The following is a 26,581-nucleotide window of genomic DNA, read 5'->3' as shown; positions in this document are numbered from 1 at the left end:
GGAAAAAAGAATCTGAAGCACTTGGGCAACTGTTCAGCACATAGGGAACCCTCAGTAAATGTTAGCTATTGCTTTCTTCTTCCATCCTTATCATCCACTAATCAAGTGTTTTAGTCTCATATGCCACACCACTCCCTGTGCCTATGCCATGTTTCACTCCACATGCACTGATCCAAACTCCCTGTAAAATGTTTTCTACTTTCCTGGCTATTAAGCTTTGGAATTCATGCCATTTCTGACTCTTGGAACACTTTTCTGCCTCCTCCCTCCTCTCCAGTTTCCATGTTAAAATCCTATTCCATCTTTAAGGCTTATTAAATTGCCATCTCTGCCATGAAAACTGTCCTCATTACACCAGACCTGAATGATTTCAGTAGCACTCTGTACCACTTTAATAATATGTCCTTTATTCAGGTCATGCATTCTGTATTCCTGCTTCTTGAAAGCAGCAATGATGTTGTATTCAAAATTCTATTTCCTACAGCTTTCCTATATAATATCTCACATTACATTATGCTCAAAATCCATTTGCAGGTTGAACGGATAATGTAACATATATTCTACTTACATATCTGCTGCAGTGTGATTATTCTGGAGAGGAAGGTTGAGAGTACAAGCAGGTTCAAGGTGATCAGCTGGTCCTTCTCGGTCCTTCGCTTGTTTAATAAGATCAAATAAAGGTGAATCCTATATGAAACAAGATGACAGCAAAATAATGTTTTTTGACATGGTGAGCACGATAAATTTAATCACAATTGACAGCAGCAAGTTAGAAGTCAGAATGAGATCTTTTTTCCCACTTTGAGAATACCAATTGCCAATTTTGGTACTACAAACAAAAAAAGGACTAGGAAAGTGTATACCTTTAAATGTTTATATTAGAAAAGAAATTTAAAGTTAGGAAAAAAGACAGAAAAAATTCAAAGAAGGTAAAATGAAGGAAATAATAAAGATATGAGCAGAATTTAATAAAGCTGAAAAAAAGATAAGATACAGCTTCTTTAAAATAACTAATAAAATAAAATAAACTTCCCACCAGATTGACTAAGAAAAAAGAGACAGATAAACAGTATTAACAACAGAAATTGGGACCATCATCACAAAGATTAGAAAGATATTAGGGAATGGTTTTGAATAATTTTATGTCGATAAATTAGAAAACTTACATTAAGTGGAAAATTCCACAAAAATATAAATCAACAAAACTCAATAAAAAAGAAATAAAATAAACTATAATAATCCTATTAACTAATTAAATAATTTGAATCAGTAATTAAAAATTCTGCCCTCGAAGAGTTTATTGATAACATTTATTGAATGCCGAGCACCGAGCATAGCGTCAAGCACTTTGTATTTCATTCTCACAATCAACTCTAGGAGGAAAGTACTATTTTTCCTATGCCATTTTAACAAATGAAGAAAGGTGGGCTAAGAGTACATTGCCCAAAGTCACAGTTAGTAAGTGGTGGCCAGGATTTGGCCCCACGTTTTTTTACTCCAGAGCCCTTATTTTTACTCATATGCTACAGTTTCTAATCTAATGAAGGAACTAAATGATTTAAAAATCTCAGTACAGAGTGATATGTTGCACAGGGTGCCACAGAAATCAAGAAAGGGACAACTAATCCAAATGAAGACTTCCTGGAAGAGGTTATATTTGAGATGAGTCCTAAATACAAGTTATTTTTGCCTGACCAGGCGTGGCTCAGCGGTTGAGCGTCGACCTAGTATCAAGGCGATTGGGGTTCGATTGCTGGTCTGGGCACATGCCTGGGTTGTGGGCTCGATCCCCAGTTGGGGGTGTGCAGGAGGCAGCCGATCAATGACTCATCACTGATGTTTCTATCTCTCCCTCTCCTTTCCTCTCTCTGAAATCAATAAAGATATATTTTTAAAAAGAAAAGTTATTTTAACTAAAATGAGCCAGAAAAATTTGACCTAGCTAACCTGTAACCCTCATAGGATAGTTTTGACAATTAAATAAGATGCTAAGTGCAAAGTACTCAGAATTACCCCTGGGACATAAACTCTTAATAATGAAATAATTTGTACCACAAAGTAAAACATAGATTGCATAGCAAGGAAAGATTAAGAGATAAACTCAATGAAGGATTTTAAGCAGGTGACTAAAAGGAACCAGGAAGGACTTTCAAGAGTTCTTAAAATCCTGGAGCCTTCCATATAATGAACACTCAATAAATATTTCTAGAAAGTTACATGATATAGCCATATCATGGGTTAAACTAAATACAGCAAAGCAAACGAAGAAAATGGATAATATAATTTGCTTTCTAATTGATACTAAATATCAACTGTGGCAGCTGGTCTCCAAGATAACCCTAATAATTCCTGCCCCTGGGTATTTACATCCTTGTATAGACCCCCTCCTCTATTGTACCAGAGTTAGTCTGTGTGGTCAACAGCATACAGCGAAGTGATGGCATGTCATTTCTGAGATTAGCTTACAAAAACCTTCAGTTTCTGTCTTAGGCACTTTCTCTCTCTAGGATCTCTTGCTTTGGGGAAAAGCAGCTGCCACGTAGTGAGCACTCTATTGAGAATTTCACATGGCAAACAAATGACATCTCTGGCAAACAAATGAAGTATCTGGCCAACAGCCAGTTGAAGAAGTGAGGGCTGCCAACATTCATGTGAGTGAACCAGGAAGCAGATTCTCTGATTCCAGAAAGGCCTTAAGCTGACTATAGCATTGGTTGCAAACTTGAGGATGTCTCTTGAGAGAACCAGAGCCAAAACCATACAGCTAAGCCACCCTTAGATTCCTGACCTTCAGAAATTGTACGAGATAATAAATGTTAGTTGTTTTAAGTTGCTAAGTTTTAGGGTAACTTCTTACACAGAATAGATAACTAATAGAGCAACTCTTTGTTTTTTTAACTGTAAAGAAAAGATTTAATGGTATGTTTAATTTTTGAAAATTTATGTATTCATATCTGTAGCATTGTTTTCATTCAGGACTCAAAGAACTGTTTTCTCTTGGACTCAGCTAAACTGTCCCATGTCATTGTGTATCAACTTAAATTAACTGTTAGAATAATCACTCTTTGGACAACACTCCACTCTGTTTTGCCACTTAATCTTGTAAAGGAAACCAGACTGTCATCAAGATTAGTATAAATCACACTGAATAAATAATATGGATAGAAAGAATGGAAGCTATAAGTCTACTCTATATCTATCATAATTAAATACATTTCTAAAGCAAGCATGAACTTCTCCAGAGAGTAAAAGACTAAAAAGACTACTTAAGTCAAGGTGTTCTTAAAAGAGAATGTGATTATACAAGTAAGTACAAGGTCTCTAGTGCTAGCAGAAAAATTAACAATAGGAGAAGTAGAAGACAGGAACTGCAACTGTTTTCTGGGTATTTTAAGAATTATTATTGGACTTACAGGAAATGTTTTTGTACTATCCTAAGTGAAACCATTATAAGACCATTTTGCCTTGCAAATGGAAACTAAAATAAAAATTTGGGGCCCGGCCGGGCATGGCTCAGCGGTTGAGCATTGATCTAGGATCCAGGCGATCAGGGTTCGGTTCCCGGTCAGGGCACATGCCCGGGTTGCGGGCTCGATCAATGACTCTCTCATCATTGATGTTTCTGTCTCTCCCTCTCCTTTCCTCTCTCTGAAATCAATAAAGATATAAAAAATAAAAAATAAAAAAAATTGGGGGCAGGACTTGACTTTCTGAGAGTTCTTTCTTTTAACTTCACTACTTCTTTAACATTCATATTCCTCAGGACCCTCTTGCCTATATATATGATTGAGTCAATATCATGGCTTTAATTATATTTATATTACTCCTAAAAGTATATTTCCGACTACAACTACTCCTTTAAGTTCCAGATCCATTATTTCCAACTAGATACTTCAGATCTGCACATGCACATGTGGCAAACATTTCAAATATTAAAATGATCAAACATTAACATGAATTCATTACCCTCATCACCAATTAGCTATGACCCTCTCAATATCCTCTTTGGTTAACTGTTATCAACTACCTAATCACCCACAGTACAAATCTTAGAATTATTCTCACTTCCATCTAGGCACCTAATTTTTTGATTCATGCTTTTATTTTAACTTATTTATGTCTTTATGTTTAAAATTGGTTTCTTGTAGATAGCACAGAGTTGGACCTTATTTTTTTTCCAGTTTGACAATCTCTGCCTTTTAATTGATGTGCTTAGACCATTTACATTTAACATATTAATTATTAATATGGTTAGTTTAAATCTTACATCTATTTGTCTTACCTATTCTTTGTTCCCTTCTTAACAAAGTACAAAAGCAGATTAATGGGAAAAGAATAGGCTTGACAAAAAATGGTGCTGAGACAACTGAATATCCATAGGCCAGGAAGGAAGGAAAAAAAGGAAGGAAGGAAGGAAAAATGAACTTTGACGTCTGTCTCAAACCTTGTACAAAAATAAACTGAAATAGATCATAAACTTAAATATAAAAATAAAGCTATAAATCTTTTTTTTAAAAAGCACAGGGGAGAGTTTTCAGGATCTAGAGTTCTTAGACTTGACACCAACACATGATCCATAAAAGGAAAAACTGATAAGCTGGACTTTATTAAAATTAAAAACTTTTCCTATGAGAAAGACCATGTGGAGAGGATGAAAAAATAATCTACTAAAAAAATAATCTGCAAACTATATACTCAACAAAAGACTAGTATCTAGAACATATAAAGAACTGAACTCTCAAAACACAATGGTTAAAAAAACAAACAAGCCAGACTGACTTCCAGTCAAGATGGCAAAGCAGTTAAACCATATGCTCACTTCCTCCCACAATCACACAGAAATTATAGCTAAATAACAGAACAATCACCCTGGAGAACCATCTGAAGACCAGATGAGCTGAATTCCTACAACTAAGGATATAAAGAAGCCATGTCGAGACTGGTAAGAGGGGCAGAGATGAAAAACAGGCTGGTACCACACTCACATGTGGCGGTTGAGAATCAGGGGCGATATCTTAGCTGCAGAGGTCCCGCCTGAGATGTGAGGGGGTCTCAGCCCCACAAAGGGATCCTCAGCCCAGAGCACCAGCACCAAGAAGAGGAGTCTCCACAAAATCTGGCTATGAAAACCAGGAGGGACTCTGTCTGGGAGAGTTAGAGGGCTACTGGAAACCCAGGTGTCCATTTATTGGGCCTGCGCAAAGACTCACTCACACTCACCCAAAGCTCCAAAGAAGAGACAGTAGATTGAAACATACCAGGAACACATGGGGAGAAACTGAATTGTGTGGCTTCAGGGCGAGTGCTGGAGGAGCAGCCACCACTGTTCCTCTGTTGAGCTCTACTGCCATGTAGACTGTAGGTGTAGATGCACGCCAAATCTGAATGGACACTAGTCTAGCCATAGAGACACTGTCCCAAGAGACTGTCCCAACCAACTCACGAACTGCCCAAGCCTCTTACAGCTGCTGGTAGGCAGCCTCAGATTGCACTGTAGACTTTCCTAAAAACTCTCAAAGGTCAGCATAACCCAAGCCAGTGGTGCCTGGCCTCTCCGGGTCCTATGCCTCTTGCTGAGCAGACCCAGGCCTGGCACTCGTGGCAGCCAGCCTTACTTTGCAGCATGGCCTATCCTACATGTCTCCATGTCCAGCACAGGTAGCTACCAACTGCCAATCACTCTGTAGTTCATACCAGGCGGCTGAGGGTGAGGCACAGGCAGTGGCTGACCTGAGCCTGGACCTGAGGCCCTCCCAAGAGGCCCCAGAACCAACACACCCGGTGGCTGCCTTCAGACCACAACAGGAGGACTACCTAACTAGCTCACAAATGGCACACCCAAAAGATGGTCTCAGTAGGCACCACACCTTAATGAGGCAAATACTGCTCCATGGGATCAGCCCCTGCATACAGCTAGTAAACTGGTTGCGGTGAATCTTCATAGCCAGTCAGCCTAAGGGTCAACCCCACCCACTGACGTGCCCACAGCTATCAAGGCCCACCTACAAGAGGAAGGCATGCACAACCCACACAAAGGACACGCCCGGAGCACCCGGCTCAGGTATCCAGGTACTGTGCCACTGGGCCTCACAGAATATTGACTAAGTAAGGCCATTCTGCCAAGACCAGGAAAGGAAGCAGATTTACCTAATACACAGAAACAGATACAGAGAGGCAGACAAAAAGAGGAGACAAAAAAAAACATGTCCTAAAATAAAGAACAGAAAAAAACTCCAAAAAAACCCAGAGACAACCAATGTACCAGATACAGAGTTCAAAACACTGGTTATAAAGACGCTCAATGAACTTAGAAGAATAGAAGAACTCAGTAAGGATTTCAACCAAAGAGATAATAAACATAAACACAATGAGAAACCCTAGAAAAGGCCAGTCAGAAATAAAGAATACAATAACTAAAATAAAGAATATACTAAAAAAAATAAACAGTAGATCAAATAAAGAAGAAGACTGAATCAAAGATTTGGAAGACAAGGTAATGAAAAACACCCAACAGGCATGAGAAAAAAAATACTTGAAGGGACCTCTGGGACATCATCAAGCATGACAACAGTCACATCACAGAGATACCAGAAGGAGAATAGAGAGGGCCAGGAACTGAAAACCTATTGGAAAAATAATACAGAAAATTTCCATATCCTGGCAAAGAAAAGTCCAGGAAGCTGAGAGTCCCAAACAAAATGGAACCAAAGAGGCCCACACCAAGACAAACCATAATTAAAAGGCCAAAGATTAACGATAGGGAGAATCTCAAAGGCAGCAAGAGAAAAGTAGTTACCTAAAAGAGAGCTACCATAAAACTTTCACGTAATTTCTCACTGAAACTTTGAAGGCCAGAGAGAATGGCACAAAATATTCAAAGAGATGAAAGCAAGGATCTATACCTACAATTACTCAAATACGTAAGACTATCATTTGGAATCAAAGGATAAAGACTGATACATCAATCTTCATTTATTTTTTCCTTTGTTTCCCTTACCTAAGGAGATATGTCAGCAAAAATACTGCTACAAGAAATGCCTGAAATTTTACTGCCTTTGTTTTCTTGGGATTTTTATGGTTTTGTGACTTACATCTTTTATCCATTTTGAATTTATTTTTGTGTATGGTGTAAGTTGGTGGTGTCTCATTTTTTTACATGCATCTGTCCAATTTTCCCAGCACCACTTATTGAAGAGACTGTCTTTACCCCATTGTATGTTCTTGCCTCCTTTGTCAAATATTAATTGACCATAATGGCATGGGTTTATTTCTGTGCTCTCTATTCTGTTCCATTGAGCTATATGCCTGCTCTTGTGCTAATACTATGCTATTTTGATTACTATGGCCTTGTAGTATAGATATCAGATAGTGTGATACCTCCACCCTTGTTTTTCTTTTTCAAGATTGCTGAGGCTATTCAGGGTCTTTTGTGGTTCCATATTAATTTTTGGAATATTCACTCTGGATCTGTGAGATATGACAGTATTTTATAGGAATTGCACTGAATCTGTAGATTGCTTTGGGTAGTATGAAATTTTAATGATGTTAATTTTTCCTATCCATGAACATGATAAATGCTTCCACTTATTTGTATCTTCCTCAATTTCTTTCTTCAGAATCTTATAATTTTGCAAGTATAGGTCTTTTATTTCCTTGGTTAAATTTACTAAAAAGCTTTTGCACAAAAAAAGAAAACATTAATAAAATGAAAAGGGAAACCACTGAATGGGAGAACATATTTACCAATGATATATCTGGCAAAGGATTAATTTCCAAAATATATAAAGACTTATATAATTCAACACTAAGAAAACAAAAGACTCAATTAGAAAATAAGCAAAGGACCTGAATAGACACTTCTCCAAAGAGGACATACAGATGGTCAACAGACACATGAAAAGATGCTTAGCATCACGAATCACCAGAGAGATGCAAATTAAAACCACAATGAGGTATCACCTCACTCCTGTCAGAATGGCTATCATCAATAAATCAACAAACAACAAGTGCTGGCAAGAATGTGGAGAAAAAGGAACCTTCGTGCACTGTTGGTCAAAATACAGACTGGTATAGCCACTGTGGAAAACAGTATGGAGTCTCCTCAAAAAATTAAAAATGGAGCTGCCTTTTGACCCAGTAATTCCACTTCTAGGATTACATCTGAAGAAATCCGAAACACTAATTTGAAAGAATATATGCACCCCTATGTTCATTACAATGTTATTTACAATAGCCAAGATCTGGAAACACCCCAAGTGCCCATCAGTACATGAGCAGATAAAAAAACTGTGGTACCTTTACACAATGGAATAGTCAGCTGTAAAAAATAGTATAGATGGACCTGGAGATTATTATGTTAAGTGAAATAAGCCAGTCATAGAAAGACAAATACCATATGATCTTACTTATATGTGGAATCTAATGAACAAAATAAGCTGATGAACAAAATACAAAAAGAGGACTAGATACATGGAACGGACTGACAGCTGTAAGAGGGGAGGGGCGCCTCAAGTTGGATGAAAGAAAGTGTAGGTATTAAGCAAAAAAAACCCCATATATATATATAACACATAGACACAGGCAACAGTGTGGTGATAGCCACAGGGAAAGGGGGTTAAGGGTAGATAGAGGTGGGCAAAGGGGGGCAAAATGGAGAAGAAAGAGACTTTATGTGGGGCGATGGGTGCACGATGCAATGTGCAGATGATGTTTTATTGAGTTGCACACTTAAAACCAATATGGTTTTACAAACTAATGTCATACCAATAAATTTAATTTCAAAAATGTGAAGAAAACTCTGAAATATGTTTCAAAGGTCTATTAGAAAGAGCTGGAATAAAGAGCAACATGTGGTGTTTGATCTCCAGCACATCAGAGGTGGAGAAAATTTTTGAACTGCTTTGTTCTTCACATGATATTTTAAATGTATGGTTCTTCTAGTATCATTTTAATAATTAATAAATAAATAAATAAATAAATAAATAAATAAATAAATACAGATAAAGATCCTCCCAGACAAGAATAAGCTAAAGGAGTTCCTCACCAACAAAACAGTATTACAAGAAATGTTAAAAAAAAAAACAAAAACTTCTTTAAGAAAAAAATAAAGATAAAAAATATGAATAACAAAATGGCAATAACTACGTACCTACCAATACTTATTTCAAATATAAGTGGATTAAATGCTCCAATCAAAAGATAGGATGTCTGAATGGATAAGAAAAAAAGACCCATACATATGCTGCCTACAAGAGACCTACATCAGATTGAAGGACACATAGAGTGACAGTAAAGAAATGAAAAAAGATTTTTCATACGAATGACAACAAAAAGTTGAAATAGCAAAGCTTGTATCAGACAAAATAGACTTTATTTTTTAATTTTTTTAAAATATATCTTTATTGATTTCAGAGAAAGGAAAGGAGAGGGAGAGAGAGAGATAGAAACATCAATGATGAAAGAGCCACTGATCAAGCCCGCAACCCAGGCATGTGCCCTGACCAAGAATCGAACCCCGATCGCCTGGATCCTGGGTTGATGCTCAGCCGCTGAGCCACGCTCGGCTGGGCTAAATAAGATACACTTTTGACCTATTAATTTAGAAAACATTTAAGAGTCTGGTAACTGATTTAGGTGATGGTGTAGGGAATAGGTACTACTGATAGGAATACAAATGGGAGTGGAAGCCAAATTTTCTTAGAAATAAATTGCTAGGTTATACAACACACATATATTCGACTGTTCCTTTATAGCTTTTATTAAAGTATTGGGTCTTTTGCTTTCATCTAGATCCTTCACTTTTTCCATTACCTTTATTAAGGTTTTATATACTATTTATTGTTATAAATTGCATCTTTTTTTCCATTACATTTGCCAGTTAATTATTGCTAATTCAGAAATTGTCTCATTAGATGTGATTGGCATCAGTTAATCAAAAAAGCTAAACAAGAAATCTTTTTTAAATGAAACATATTTTTTAAAACATTTTCCTTGACTTTTTAAAAATATAAAATGTATATTCATTAAAAACTCTTTATGGCCTGGCCAGTGTGACGCATTTGGTTGAGCATCACCCCATGCACCAAGAGGCTGCCGGTTCCATTCCCAGTCAGGGCACATGCCCAGGTTTCTGGCTCCATCCTCAGTGGGGGGCGTGCAGGAGGCAGTAGATGGAGGTGATGTTTCTTTCTCCTTCTCCCTTCCTTCCTCTCTAAAATCAATTTTAAAAACAACCAACTCTCTTTATGTAGTAAAGGTTCTTTTTTTAATAGAGTTCCAAATTGTTTTCTTCTATAAACCATACCAATAATGTGTTTATGATTTTCAGTATGTGTAGAGTAAGGTCATAAAGACACTTACAAAGCAATCGTACAAGTAGAGAATCAATCCTTTGAATTTCTTATGGCATCCCCTATAAATCTTTAACAGAAGTAAGTGCACATCTAACTCAATGACACATCTTCAGCAACTTGCCTCTAAGTTATTCCAAAGTACTGAACTTGGTTTTCTAAAATAAACCTTTTGCCCTTGTATTTCACAACATGTATAACCAGCACACATAAATTTGGGAATAAATATACTTAACTTTCAATATGCATACAATTTCATTGCTGGGAACAAAAGAACTCAGGTATATCAAACAGTAGCTTTCTAGCCACAAGCATTTAGCTTTCCAGGAGCATTCTGAGAGAGCAATCCTTCCCTATCTCCACCCCTCAGTAATGGGTAAAAGAAAGTCATTAAATATTTAGTGAAATAAACTGAAGAGTACCTGGATTTCTGAATAAATACTGCTGGAAAATAATAAATTTACTATTCACAGAAAACCCTTGTTTTAATTATTTGAAAGAAACAGAATATTTCCTTCCTCTGTATAAAACATGGCATAGTACTTTTCCTAATTCCAACCATTTTTATTTAATCAATAAAGATGAAGTTAAAAACGAAGTATAATACTCTCCAGGTCCTTCCATATTGTCCCAAAGGGTACAAGATTCTTCTCTTGGAGAGTATTATGCTAAGTGAAATAAGTCAGGCAGAGAAAGACAAACATCGCATGATCTCGCTTATACGTGGAATCTAAAGAAATTAATAAACTGATGAACAGAATAGATTCAATGACATGGAAGCATAGATGAGACTGACGAATGTCATAGAGGTGGGTGGATGGGTGGAGGGGGAGAGAGTAACCAAAGAACTTATATGCATATATGTACAACCCAAGGACACAGACAATGGTGGGGAGAGGGACGGGGGAGGGGGAGGGGACGGGGTGGAATGGGTCATTGGGGAGAAAAAGGGACATCTGTAATATTTTAAACAAAAATAAAATTAAAAAAAACAACAACGAAGCAAGGTTGCATTTAAAGAAAAATGGAAACCTCCAAGAGATTAGGTTAAATTTATAATTTTAGAATTTAGTGTTTAAAAATGTCTACATAGCTTATACATATAAAAACAAAATTCTTGTTTGCTTAACAGTCACCTAAGCTATGAACCAAGCTTATTTTTATTTTTTGTCAATAACAAAAAAAGAAAGATTGGAAGATACCTATTATAGTGGGAAAACTTGACCAGGTGTCAAAAAAGTAGAATTCTAGTTCCAGCTCTCCATGCACTCATTGAATTGTTTTCTTTAATTTGACAAACATGTACAAGGAACTGGGCTGGGCACTTAATAATGAGGACCTAGCTTCTAGTTTTGGCTTCATCATTCTCCATCGTTTAATCACTTTGCTATCCTAAGCAAGTCACAACTTCTCTGAATTTAAGTTTCATAATCTATAAAATTAAGACAATATACGCTCTGTCATTCAAAATTAGTGTGAAGGTTAAATTAGATAGAAGTGAAGATTAAATTAGATAGAAATGTAAGGCTAGCCCAGTACTCTCTTTCTACAAATGCACAATAGAGAAGTTAAATTATTTGCTCAAGGTCACATTAATTTTTAGTAGTACAGCTAGGACTAGAATCTAAGTCACTTAACACCTAGTCAAATTGTTTTTTTCATTACTCTGTTCTACTTCAAAGTCGGTAAAATTTTTTTGAAAACCACAACCCACCTATCCTCCCTCAAATGGATTTTATAACCAAATTAAGCCTTTATAAACCAAAGCATATACGGCATGTGATAAATTCTCTTCTAATAATTTACAATAAAACTAGTTATGTGGCATTCTTGTGATAATTGAGAATACAGTCACTTAAATCATTTTCTGTGTGTCTGGATGAGAAAGATGACATGACTATAGTAATGGTATTATATAAAAATATTATTACTCTAGCTTTCAGGACTTGAAATCTGAAATCTTCATTCAACTTTAAAGGCTAGTTAGACATCCTCTGGAGGCTCTTTAACTGATTTGGTTGACACTCATCGCCATTCTGTACAAACATCTACTGTTATACTTAGTATTGCATTTATTTCTTTGTTTTTTAATCTTAATTGAATTGCATGAATATGTCTTAAAAGGAAGAAAAACTAAGTACTGAGGAAGTACTGAAAAGGAATTGATGAGATTGAGAGGTCTACACAGAAAAATATGATAGAATTTTAGGTGGCAGAGATAGAAAAAGAAGAAAAGACAATTTAAGTGTTGGCAGTGATAAACATATTTACTCAAGTTTTAAGTCTTATACTACAACATTCCTGCTTCTCTTAATTTCCACTACCCTCTTTGCTTGAGCCTACTTCAACCACCATTCCCATCTACTTTTACTTTGCTATAAACTCTACAAGCTAAATCAATCAACCCTCTGAACTTGGGTAAAGAGTAACAAAAAGAGTTAAGTGTTTGCTGTGTTGATAGAAGGTTTCCTTCTTCAAATGATATCCATATGCTTACAGTAATACTAAATTTGTCTAGAATTTAATAAAATTTCCTGTTAGGCCAAAAGATCTTTTTATATAAAATAAATACATTCTATCAACATAAATTACAGATGTTCATTTCTCAAACTGCAAAAATTCTGTTCAATTCTGAACTTAGAAAATTTATCAAAACAAGCTTTGGAAGAATCCAAAATGAAAAAACTTTGGCTTTTTTTCATTAAGTATAAGTTGGAGATGGAAAAGAGCCTTGAAGAGCCACATCTCGTCATGGCTAACATTTGCTGCACTCAAAATAAATAAAATACATTTTGAACATTTTTGTTACATTTAAAAGTTTTACTGTTCTACACTTTCATTTAGACTTGAACAAATTTACTCAGTTTAAGTTTCATATACTCTCTCATCCAATTTTTTCACGTATCTCACATTCTCAATGTTATTTTAGGTACAACCCCAATTATGGCCATCAAAACTTTTAATGAAAGACTAAAGTTTTGATCAATTCCCCTTTGATAAATTTTATTGTAAAAGAACGTGGTATTTTATTTGTATTTTGGAAAGGAAAGGTCTTTTAAAGAATGCTATAGAAATATAAAGGAAAGGCTTTTTAAAATGTTTAATCTTCACAGTATAATAAAATATGAACAAAATCCTTCTTATGAGACTCTTGGGTTAAGCAAAGAATATTTCTTGCACAACCAGATTTTAATATTAAATATGTATCTTTAAACCCAAAGAATGAAAAGTGACTCCTTGATTTGTTATACCTAACAGTGGAAAAAAACAATCTAGCAGCTTAAGCATTCAGAGTACACAAAGAATCAGAATCAGATACAGAAGTAGGAAGGGACTTTTGAGCAGTCCAGCTCCCTCACTTTACAGCCAAAGATCCAGAAACTTAGAAAGATCAAGTGATTGTATATTAAGTGTCCGATTCTTTGCCTGTGTTCTTTTCACACTTTTATACTTCCCTGTGTTAAATAAAAAATTATATATTTACATTTTATTATAGGACTGGAAGTAAGAAGATAAGACATTATAGCAGCCATATAGGTAAGAGTAAACAGGGTTAGTCCAAAAAAGTGGCACTGAAAAAAAAGAGAGGTCAAGATAAAACTGATATACTATCAAGGCTAGAAATAACTAGTATGAAATATTAGAGAAAAGAAGAATGGCTGAGGAACCCAGTTTATACATTTATTTATTTATAGTTGGTGTTCAATAAACATTGATTTATTCATTCAACAAACATTATTATGAGCCTATTTTGAATCAGGAAAAAAATCAGACTTCTTGCCTCTTCAAAGCCACAGCTGTAGCAGAAATTTAGTCAAGAACTCAGAAGTTACCCAAATCCTTAAACTTCTAATGGTTAACTAATAGAACACTATGGTCTCTCAAGCTGATAAAAATTAGTTTACAACTAAACAATTTATACCATCACTGTAGTGATTAATAAAAACATCTACTTTATAGGCTAGCTGGTTATTTATCTGGTTTCTTGATGTAAGTAAAATGTGCAAAGAAATGAGTTACATAATGAGATTCCCTAAATTCCAAATCAGCTGTGTTATTATACCTCCTAAAAACCTCATACAAGAAATAAGTTGGTTCAGACTTAATTTCAGAAGTGTACTGATCTCACATTAAAATAACAGTTTGGTCTGAGTCTATCAAATACAAAAACACCTATTAAGTATATTTGATTCCCTGAATTTATTTAACTCCCTTTGTAAGGAGCTATTCTATACTTTTCAAGGTATCTAATTTCACTTTGGTCCCTTAATTAAATATCTCAAAAAATCCAGCATTCAATAATTTTCTTCCCTGTTGGAACAAACACTCCTCCTGCTATTGCTCTTCCTCAGTAGAAACAACTTTTAACAAAATTCAGGCTTCTGATATGATTCATTAGCAAACACCTGAGTATCTACTACGGGTCAATCATTGTGTAAGATTTAACTGATAATAACAAAAAGCTTAATTTAACAAATAGTAATCTATCCATTTTTAAGCACCAATAACACACACACAAAACTACAAATGAACAGCTAAGTGAATAAGAAGTCAGGGAAATAACAACATTAATATGTGGAAGAATAGTCTGATGTAGAATTAATATATTTTAATTCCTTGAGAAAATGCCATATTCAAAATGAAAGTGGAAGTAACAAGGTAAGGCATATAACTGCGTATAGTTCATATTTAATAATGACTAAAGAGATTATCAATTTGAGAGTAGATTACTAAGAAACTATAAATTTTTTTTTCTCTTTTGAGAAGACAAGCTTATTAAGTACTCCTTTTCTCATTACTGTTTACTCAAAGTTTCCTGCTTCTATATGAACACACACATACTACTTTTTCCATATCAATGTCATACAAAAAAAATTCAGTCCTTTAAAGCTTTAAGTTTATTGATAATAAGTAATATTCATATTTTTGTTTCACTTGATTATAAATTTCTCAGTCAAAACAATAAAAATAGATTACAATTCAAGAGGGATTCATCAACTCAAAACAAAAGCTGCTGAGCATGAGAGTGCAGCTCAGATTAAAAAGGTGCAAAATCAGCATAAGATGTTTCTGCAACATATTTTTATTTTTCTTCACATATTATTTTAAAATTAGCTAAGTAATTTATAAAGGAAAATAAATTGCTCTTAAATTCCCGAAATTTCTTTAACTGATATCAAAAGAAAGTGTTTCAGCCCAAATGGAACCAAACTAGAAAATAACAACAGTAAAACACAACTGGATCTAGCCTTTCCTGAAAAATAGTTATTTAAAATAAGAAAAATGTGTGCGTCTTCAGGTTGTGATATCTTCAGTCTTGAGGAATAAATATCTATATTCAACTGTCCTCATCACACATACTTTCTTATTCCAATTTCTTTGGGCTTTAAAAAAATTAGTGGACTTTAAATATAAATATATAGAGAAACCGCTCACAGGAGTTTTACATGAGAACAAATTTGAACCATACTCCAAAATATAGTTCAATATACTAAGAGGGTAAGGGGAGAGCTGGGGCAATGCAAATAAAATTCATTTGAAAAGATGCAATTTAATTCTGTGGGTAAGATTAATACTGGGCAAAACAAACTTTTTTTTTTTTTTCTGAGGAATTCTTTTTTGTTTGTTTTTTAAAAATATTACAGATGTCCCTTTTTCTACCCAATGACCCATTCCATCCCATCCCTTCCCCCTCCCCAGTCCCTCTCCTCACCATTGTTTGTGTCCTTGAGTTGTGCACATATGCATATAAATTCTTTGGTTACTCTCTCCCCCTCCACCCACTCGCCCTCCTCCATCCTTCTGACATTCATCAGTCTGATCTAGCGAATTTATTCTATAGTGAAAGTGGTAATTTAAAAATAGAAAGTGCTCTACAATATTAATTTAATTTTATAGAAATGAGCAAAGAATGTTAGAAAATGTTTATCAAAAACTAAAGGCATCTGGGATTGAAATCATTCACAATCATACCAATTAAATTAAATTAAATCTTGAGGAACAATTATGGAAAACAAATCAAGAGTGGCAAAACTATTGTTGGTCTCTCAATCAAATCCCTTATACACCCAAAGATTAACTTGCTCCCTTTCAGTCATTAGTTTTTAAAAATGCTTTAGTAACATTGCACTAGCAATTTCAACTTAAAAGTACACACTCATACACATTTTATTTCTAAAAAAAAAGTCATATCCTAAACACAAAAGCAAGCAAGAGCAACAGGCTTAATACTGCTTTTTTTCCTCTCTCATTTCTACCAGAAGAATAAAAGAAAAAAAAACTCCCCGAGAGGTGGCAATCACCCCAGAAGGCATTTCTGCATAAAAAGAGCTACTAGCCAGACTCCTCAGCTAAACAGTGACCATTTGCAAGCCTCCCAGTATATCCGCAGCAGACACACTATCAAATTAAAGAACCGCAAACGAAGTGGGCTGAAACCTTTCTTTGTGCAAGCCCAGCCTCTTCTTCCTGTGATGTCATCTTACAAATCTAGCAAGCCTTTATTTTCACTTCAGAGAAAGTTCATCACACAATACAGCTGGCAACGGAGGAAAAGGCCTCATTCAGCAAGAGCTAACATGCTTAGGAATTTATTTCGGAACATTTAAAAGACTCTTCTGCTTACCACCATTTGGGATCCACTACCGAATAACAAAAAGGAAAACTTCATTTTAAAAAAGCAAGAAGTAAATGCAACCAAACTGGGAATGTTTAAGTCTCTGAAAGTCTGCAGTGAAAAGCAAAATAAAATTGCTAACTTTAGCTTAAACATTCTGGAGCACAAAGAAACTTTAATTTTGGAATATCATCCTGACTACTGAAATACAAGTTTACCAGACAAGTAGATTTATTCTGTCTCAGAGCACGGCGTTTCTTTACAATTTATAATCCAATGGATTGGCTTCACTGACTACATTTTTTAAAAGTTGCTCGTCGGTTAACAAGCCCTGGATTCAAAGATTTTCTGGAGACTAGAAAATCCGACTATTTTCCTGTTGAAGAACCAAGTGCAAACTTTACAGCAACAAATTTCATGTTTCTTTTGGAGATTCTGGAGGAAAAGGAAATATTTATAAAACCACCCAAAGATCCAGAGAATTTGCAAATACACTGGGGGTTTTAAAGTGGTCAAAATCTGAATACCAAAGGAGCCTGCTGCTGACCAAAGGACTTCAATCAACACAGTAAGCTGACCGTGCCTTTATAATGGTAAGCAATAACAGCTCTCAATGCTCCTATGATGACTCCTTTAAGTACACTTTGTATGGGTGCATGTTTAGTATGGTGTTTGTGCTTGGGTTAATATCCAACTGTGTGGCCATATACATTTTCAGCTGCACCCTCAAAGTACGAAATGAAACTACAACGTACATGATTAACTTGGCAATGTCAGACTTGCTTTTCGTTTTTACTCTACCCTTCAGGATTTTTTACTTTGCAACACGGAACTGGCCATTTGGAGATTTACTTTGTAAAATTTCAGTGATGCTGTTTTATACCAACATGTACGGAAGCATTCTGTTCTTAACCTGCATTAGTGTAGATCGATTTTTGGCAATTGTCTATCCATTTAAATCAAAGACTCTAAGAACCAAACGAAATGCAAAAATCGTTTGCATTGTTGTGTGGTTAACTGTGATGGGAGGAAGTGCACCAGCAGTTTTTTTTCAGTCTACCCACTCTCAGGGTAACAGTACCTCAGAAGCCTGCTTTGAAAATTTTCCAGAAGCCACATGGAAAACCTATCTCTCACGGATTGTAATTTTCATTGAAATAGTAGGATTTTTTATTCCTCTAATTTTAAATGTAACTTGCTCTAGTATGGTGCTAAGAACTTTAAATAAACCTGTTACATTAAGTAGAAGCAAAATAAACAAAACTAAAGTTTTAAGAATGATTTTTGTACATTTGGTCATATTTTGTTTCTGTTTTGTGCCTTATAATATCAACCTTATTTTATATTCTCTTATGAGAACACAGACATTTGTTAATTGCTCAGCAGTGGCAGCAGTAAGGACCATGTACCCCATCACTCTCTGCATTGCTGTTTCAAACTGCTGCTTTGACCCAATAGTTTACTACTTCACGTCAGACACAATTCAGAATTCAATAAAAATGAAAAACTGGTCTGCTAGGAGAAATGACTCCAGATTCTCTGAAGTTCAAGGCACAGAGAACTTTATTCAACATAACCTACAGATCTTAGAAACTAAGGTATTTGACAATGAATCTACAATATAAGCTGCCTGAAATAAAACCACTGGAACTTCACTGGGACAGAACCTTCAAGTTCCTTCAACTGTGAAAAGTTTTCTTGAACAACTATTTCTGCATCTCGAAAAGAAAATAAGCACGTGGACATTTTAAAGTTTTTAGTATTAAAAAAAGTTGTATTCAATGTGTTAAGCATTCAAATGTATTCTATTCTTGTATACACTCCAATTTATTTTTCTTAGCCATTTTGATTTGTACCTTCCTCATTAAAAAAATCCCTTAAAAAGTTGTCCAAAGTCTAAAAATGATTATGATTTAAATTATGTGGTGACCATCTGTACTGTCTTTGAAGTTCTTAGTAATTTTATACTAAGCGATTTACAAATATTAAATGTTTTGTTTAAATAATGTTTTCATTCAACATATATCTAATTTCTGTTTCATTTGAATTGAAACTACTAATCATGTTTCTTATACTATAATAGTATAAATGAGAACAGAGTAATTTGAAATAATCAGTAAGTGTTTTTGGAGTATTTTTCAAAAAAGTAGCTAAAAATGACTTCTGTAAAATACGAGATACTGACACTATTTGAGGATCTTGAGCAGTTACACTTAAAAATTATTAAGGATTTTGTTTTTGCATGCAATTTATAAAAAGCAGATGCTATCTAACTATAAAGTACAGCATGCTTTAAAATTACTATTCGATCCATTTTCTGGCTTTAACAGCACCAAATTTCAAAATTATATATGCCACAAAAATTGAGGAGAAAACTAAGTAGATTTTATTTTGCTACGTAAATGTTTAAAAAACAAAATACCACTAAAGATACATTTTAAAGGTATATTTATGTCACACTAAATAACTTGTATTTTAGGTTAGAGAAACATCACAAATAGTGAGATAGTAAAATACAATATTTGGCACTTAGAAAGTAATCAATGTATGTATTACTTCCCTTCCATCTTTTGATCATTTAAAGGCAATAATGAATAGCTGAAAATATCATTTCAAGTTGTCAAAATGTTACTGTATGGCAAAATAATTCATGAAGTAAAGACATAGTTCCTTACATAAAAAGCAGTAAAACTACAGGGACAAATAAGTAAATATGGCTACATTTTCATGTCACTAAATATAAAAAAGGTAATTGCTTTGAGCTATAATTTAGATATGATGTACCAACTACACTGAAAATTTTTTACTTGAAAAAAAAGACATATAATTAATTTCAATTCAGCATTCAACCTATCTGATTTTCACATCTTACTCTTTCAAGAATACAACTTTGGACAAATACTCTGAAGATTTATATCTGATTTTTGCTCTTCTTTGGGTTTGTGATACAATGATTTCAGAGAAATCATAGTCATTTGCTAGAAAAGTAAACCCATTTTCAATGAAGTAACAGTGGTGATTTTCTTTAGGGAACCATGGTTTCCTTTAGATAAACCTAAAGGAAAATAAGTCCTTAAAAAAAAAAAAAAACTAGTGAAGAAATTAAGCATGGTCCTTTATATCCCAATAGTAGTATATATTCTGTAAACATGTTTTCCTTATTTGACTCTGAAGTACTTTTATTTGATACCATGCTTTGGAAAACAAATACATTTAGCACTCTAAACATACAGGGTGGGACAAAAGTAGGTTTACAGTTTACAGTTGTGAGTATTCAAAACAGTTTATTCTTGTATTATTAATTATAGGATGATTTTTCATATGAACAACTGTAAACCTAGTTTTACCCCACCCTGTATATATATATATTTTTTAATTACTTTTTAAAATCCTCAACCAAGGATATTTTTTCCATTGATTTTTTAGAGAGAGTGGAAGGGGTGAAGAGAAGAAAAAGAGAGAGAGACATCACTGTGAGAGAGACACATCAACTGGTTGGCCAGGGGTCGAACCTGCATGCCCTTAACCGAATCACACCTGTGACCCTTCTGTGTGCAGGCCTACGCTCTAACCACTGAACCACACAGGCCAGGGCCCCCACCCTATATATTTTTCAGTTGAAAAGTAAGTAACAACTTACTGATATGGTGTAAAGGGGTGGGAGTTTGTTAACAGATTTCTCAGAACTTTCCTAGGGTTAAAGATCTGTGAGCAACATAGGAAGATCTCAAAGCATATATATTACTTTAAAATACAAGCAAACTAGCTGTGGCCAAATGGGTCAGTTGGCTGGAGTGTTGTCTAGTACACCAAAAGGTTGCAGGTTCAATTCCAGGTCAGGGCACATATCCAGGTTGCAAGTTCCATCTCCGGTCGGGGCACCGGGTAAATATTTCTCTCTTCCTCTTTCTCTAAAATCAATGAAAATATGGGTCCTCGGGTGAGGACAAAAACAACCCAATAAGCAGAACAGTCATCAGATAGTACTGCACTCACTGGTGAAATTATTGTTGCCCTCTTCAACAGGAAGACGAATAAAAAGTTTTGTAAGACTATTCACAAATAAATATGTAACATAACAAATATTAGTTTTTGCATTTAGAACTTCAAATTCTGGGTAAATCTTACCTACAGGGACAGAAGGAGTATTACAGTTATTTTCCTTTGTTAGAGTTCACTTTAAGGTAAATTATATATTCCTAGAGTTTTCTCTTTACCCAGAAAACCTGTATTAATAAAACTCTGAGAATTTTACTTTTTGTTACCTTAAAGTAACAGTACCAAGCCCTCCCTCCCCCAAAATGGTGCCCACTATTTTCAACATTTTTATAGAAGAAGATGATATAACTAATCTTCCTTTCCACATTAATTCTCTTCAAAGGAACAGAAGATGAGAACATTTCTGAGGTGCAGAAAACAGCTTTCCAGCATACTAATGATTAGTTCTTAACTTAAAAATGATCTTTTCTGAGAAAATACCAAGTAATTAATTTACCAAAAGAATGTATGACAATATATGCATTGTACATAATATATTCACAGAAAATTTAAAGAAACTGAAGATACTATTTTATCAAGGAGTTCTGACTTCAGATATTGGTATTTTAAAAAATTGGTCACTCAGTTGAGGAACATAAAATACAAAATGGAACATCAGCAAACTTTATCTCAACTGAGACACATTTAATTTATGAATGGCATGTAGCTAGCAAGAGATTGAAGCAATAGCTTTTTAGTCCTGCAGTTCTGGACCCCTGATGAACCAGGTACCTGATCTTCTGTCAATATGTTAAGTTACTATTGCCCTGGAAAAATTTTTACTACCTCCCAACATCCAAACGACTTTAGTGCCTATATGCCAATCCAACATGATGTCACAAATGAAGAATGGTGTGACCTAGTGCTTTTTTTCAGTTGTGAAGGAATTTTTATATAGAAAATTTTATAAACAGTGCTTACTAATAGATGAAGGTAGTCCTAAGGTAAGTTGTTTTAAAAAAGCTCTTTTTGGCTGGCCTGGAAACCAAATTTATCCATTTATAACATGACTTCTATGAAATAAATTACAAATTAAAAAGGACTAGTAGATATTTAAATCGATCCACATATTTATTGATCAACAATATTAAATTAGCAAAATTTTCCAGAGATCCAACATATATATAAAATCTTAAAACCACTAATTCTCAAATTTCTATTTTATCTTTCTTCATCTCTTTTTACCTGATGTCTGCTATGCATTTCTAACAGTCAATTTTATAAATGTACAAAAAATATTCATTTAAGTAGGGCAACAAGTCAGGATAATAAAAGAATACAAAATTAACTCCATGCAAACCTCTACTAAGCCTTTCCCTTTCTTCCCTCTCTCAAAAAGATTTACTTCAAAAACAGCTTAGAAGGGTACAAAATTATCTCTTTCATCACTTTGTGCAATGGGAATGGCAAAATCACAATCCAAGAGAAAGGACTCCAGAAGTAGAGACAATTAATGAATTTACGCATTAGTTTTCAAACTCAAAACCTGCTTTACTTATATAGATTCAATCAAGTAATTTTTGGAAATAAAGTAAATATTATGAATGAAAAACAAATATATATTATATACTTATAGCCAAGTTACAGTTAATACCTATAGGGTGAATGTGCTGAGTTTCATTATCTTCCTAACAAAATGGCTTCTGGTAAATTCACGATTCAGAATGGAAAAAGCCCTGAAGTCATTTGAAACAACTACCTCACCTTACTTAGGTTGAGGAAACTGAAGAACTAAAATGGTAAGTAGCTTGCATAGGGTCACATAAGTTAAAGTAGAGTCAGGATAAAAATTGGGGGTTTTTGTGGGGTTTTATGGTGTGTTTTTTGACATGTCCATTTCTTTAAGGTGGCAAGGGAAGTAGCACTTGCAAAGGCCCTGTGAGAGAGAACTTGGTATACTGAAAGGATTAAAACAAAGCCAAAGAAGCTGGAGATGTAGGGCTGAGACCTTATATGTACTTACAGGCCATGATAAAGCCATGTTAAGATCTGAGGAGTTGTGGAAAGTCCTGAAAAATTTCAAGTAAAAGGAGAGACATATCAGATTTAAAATTTTAAAAAGATCCCTCTGATTACAGGGTAGAGATGCATTTGTCTTCAGCAAAAAGGAAAAAAGAATCACAATAAGAGCCACATTTATTCAATTTGAATTAAAAGAGCTCTTCCTATCCTTTTTTTATTATTATATCCTTTCTCTCTTATTAAAATGGCTTTTCTTTTTTGAAATGATGGTGGTGATAGATGGAAAGGATTTAAAAAAATATTTTTTATTGATTTTTAGAGAGAGGGAAAGAGAAAAACATCAATGTGAGAGTGAAACATCAATGGGCTGCCTCCTGCATGCCTCCTACTGGGGATTGAGCCTACAACCCGGGCATGTACCCTGAGTGGGAATCCAACCAGCAACCTTTTGGTGCACAGGAGGATGCCCAACCGGGCAACACTGGCAAGGGCTGGGAAAGATATTTTAATGTCATTACTTGGCACAATTAAATTAGTAGCCCTTGTGGAGAAACTAGTTTGTTCATACACTGCTGGTGGGAATACAAAATGATACAATCCTTATGGCTGGGAATTTGGCAATATCTAACACACACACACACATTTACCCTTTAACCCAGCATTCTCACTTCTTGGTATTTACTCGGAACACAGACTTTCAATAATACAAAAATACATATGTACAAGATGCAGCACTATTTGAAATTGTAAAATACTAGAAACTACCTAGATGTCTTTGTCTAAGCATACACTATTATAGCATATACATACTGTAATACTATGCGGCTATAATAAAGGAGAGAGAGCTCCAAAAACTGATACCCAGAAAATGTCAAATGAAAGAGCAAAGCATAAAAGAACACACATAGTATGCTACCTTTTGTATAAGAAAAAGACGAAACAAGAAAACATACATATATCTACTCATTTTTACAAAAAGAAACATGAAAACAACCAAAAAAGGAATAGGGGTAGGGAATGGTGTAGAAGGGGTACTGAAAAGTAATAACACTTAACTGACTGTAAAACTTGGGGAAGCATGCTAATGTTGTATATCAAGAATCAGGAAACCTTTTCTTCAAGGATCAGATAGTAAATATTTTAGGCCTGCAGGATAATCCATCCTATTACAACATCTCAACTATGCATTGCAGTGCAAAAGCAGCCATGGGTAACACATAAATGAATAAAACTACTTACAAAAACAGATGGTTGGCCTGTGGGCTGTGTGTGCCACCTCCTGTCTTACATATCAAAAAACTAAAGCCAACAAGGATAAGAAATAAAAAATAAAACCCTAGAAATATTTTTATTAGTCCCTGGCACTTAATAGGTCTCAATAATTATCTGTTGAATGAATGAACCTTAAAGTTCTATTAAAAAATGTAAATAAGTTTTAGTCAGGGCTTTGCTACAAAGTCATATGACTTAAGTCATTTAACCTTTCTATGCTGACCTCTTCATCCTTAACTATGGGTTTTGAAGTAGATATTATGTAAGGTCCATGCCAAGCCTCACAGCCTGTTTCTCATTCTTGTCAGTTATGATTTTCATCCCTTCCTTCCCTTTAGTAACCACTTTCACCACTGTTGCCATGTTATATTGGGACTACTGCAATCACTCCCTCACTCAGCCCATTTCCTATTCTCTTCCCTTCAAGCCACTCAAGACAGCTCAACAAGATTCACCAATTAAATCACCTTGTACTGATTAATGTTCAGTTTAAAAAGCTGTCAGATTCTTGCCCAGACGGTGTGGCTGAGCATTGACCAAGGAACCTGGTGGTCATGGTTCTATTCCAAGTCAGGGCACATGTCTGGGGTTGCAGGCTTGATCCCCAGCAGAGGGTGTGCAGGAGGCAGGCAACCAATGATTCTCTCTCATCATTGATGTTTCTGTCTCTCTCCCTCTTCCCTTTCTCTCTCTGAAATCAATAAAAACATATTTAAAAAATAAAAATAAACGCTGTCAGATTCTCCATTGCCTGAAGGGAAAAGTCCAGTTTCAAAGTTCAAAATGCACCAAAATCTGGCCCCAGCCTACCCAATATTTTGTTTCCTCATCTCCCATACAAGATACCTCTACTCCAGGTTGGTCTATTGCCCTATGTTCACAATTCTCACTTTCTTGACTCTAGACATTTAAGAACGTGACACACTACTCACACTACTCATCCCTCTCCCTCCCCTAGTCCAATAACAAAGCTCACTCTGCTCCTTTTCCCTTTTCTCCTACAGGGCCCAGTTCAACTCCTAAACAAAACCTTTGATAACACTTATTGTCTGTATTACTTATTTTGTATTTCTTTACTGCCTTTCTTTCTTTTTTTTACATGGGCTATGTTTTATCTTCCTAACTAGATGCTTCAACCTCCTTGAAGAAGGGGATTATGTTTTTTACATCTTTGTATTCTCTACAGCACCTAACATACAGGATTGAAGTAGAGGGCGTAAAGATTGGAAGGGAGAATCATAGAGTTAAAAGCAAATTATATATTATTTTCCTACCAGATTAAAGATTTATTATTTATTTACTTTTAAATGTTTTTATTGATTTCAGAGAGAGGAAGGGAGAGGGAGAGACAGAAACATCAGTGATGAGAGAGAGTCACTGATCGGCTGCCTCCTGCTCAACCCCTACTAGGAATTAAACATGCAATACCAGGCATGTGCCCTAACTGGGAATCGAACCACTATCACCTGGATAGATGCTCAACCTCTGAGCCATGCTGGCTCGGCTTAAGGTTTTAAATAACTAATATCTATTTACTTATATAGTATCTACTTTGGGTCTTTATCAATGTAGTTATAATAAATGCCCTATACCTACACACAAACATGTAAAGAAACTAAAGTTTGCCTTTTGTTTCACCAAACCTACGGTTCATTTAATTCTTCCAAAGCCCAAGAAAAAAAAGTATTGGTATTCTTTTACCAATACTACTCTGATACAAGAATTAAATTCCTGCAGTTATCACCATTACTCTTATTCCTTGATTTATTAATCTTAAACTGTATCTGTTGAATCCCGGCCACTTAGATGACGTTATACACTGTGAAAAGAAACTACTTTGTTCTTGAAGACCTTCTTTATGGAACTGACTTCTCTTTTGCAACAACTATTTTCTAGGCCTGCTAAATCCTAGAATTTTTCCCCATTTTTTTTTCTTTGTACTCCTGCAACAGTTTCACTCCTTTTTTTAGATCCCATGATGTCTCTTCTCTTGGGTTTTTCATTTTGCTAAAGCATATTCTCTAGTAATTTAAAAAGGATAGTCAAGAGATAAACTTTCTCAGTCCTTGCATGCCTGAAAATTGTTTCATTTTACCCTCATGTTTGACAGTGTGGGTGATATATAGAATTTTAGATAAAAACTGTGATGCTAATCTGGATCTTATTTCCTGCAAATAACTTACTTCTTCTCTCTGAAAGCTGTTAATTTTGTCATTACCTTTGAAATTTTGAATTCTCACCAAAATGTATCCATATTCATTCATCCTGCTTGGTACTATGGATCCTTTCCATCTGAAATCTCCTGGCTTTCATTAGCTTTGGAAATTTTTCTCTTATTTTTTTT

At 34.9% G+C, this 26,581-nt stretch overlaps 2 protein-coding genes across 5 annotated transcripts in view; one reads left to right on the top strand and one right to left on the bottom strand.

Annotated features, from left to right (window-relative positions):
• RB1 (RB transcriptional corepressor 1) overlaps window positions 1-26,581 on the bottom strand; it is a 140,275-nt gene that overhangs the window by 21,326 nt on the left and 92,368 nt on the right. For all 4 annotated transcript variants that reach the window (XM_087814337.1, XM_087814338.1, XM_016205442.2 and 1 more), the window contains one exon: window positions 569-687. In XM_087814337.1, the coding sequence (XP_087670463.1) occupies window positions 569-687 (119 nt within the window). The remainder of the gene's footprint in view (window positions 1-568; window positions 688-26,581) is intronic.
• Window positions 16,806-18,971, top strand: LPAR6 (lysophosphatidic acid receptor 6). Its single transcript, XM_016205444.2, has one exon. The coding sequence runs from the start codon at window positions 17,556-17,558 to the stop codon at window positions 18,588-18,590; it is 1,035 nt and encodes a 344-aa protein (XP_016060930.1). The 5' UTR covers window positions 16,806-17,555; the 3' UTR covers window positions 18,591-18,971.

The sequence above is a fragment of the Miniopterus natalensis genome, chromosome 2 (genome assembly GCF_054644295.1).
Source record: "Miniopterus natalensis isolate mMinNat1 chromosome 2, mMinNat1.hap1, whole genome shotgun sequence".
Lineage (NCBI taxonomy): Eukaryota > Metazoa > Chordata > Mammalia > Chiroptera > Miniopteridae > Miniopterus > Miniopterus natalensis.
Note: the sequence above shows the minus strand (reverse complement) of the source record. Positions and strands in the feature narration are given on the sequence as shown.

Bases quoted from the DNA above. Each gene is read 5' to 3' on its own strand.
- LPAR6 (XM_016205444.2), top strand. From the start codon at position 17,556: ATGGTAAGCAATAACAGCTCTCAATGCTCCTATGATGACTCCTTTAAG.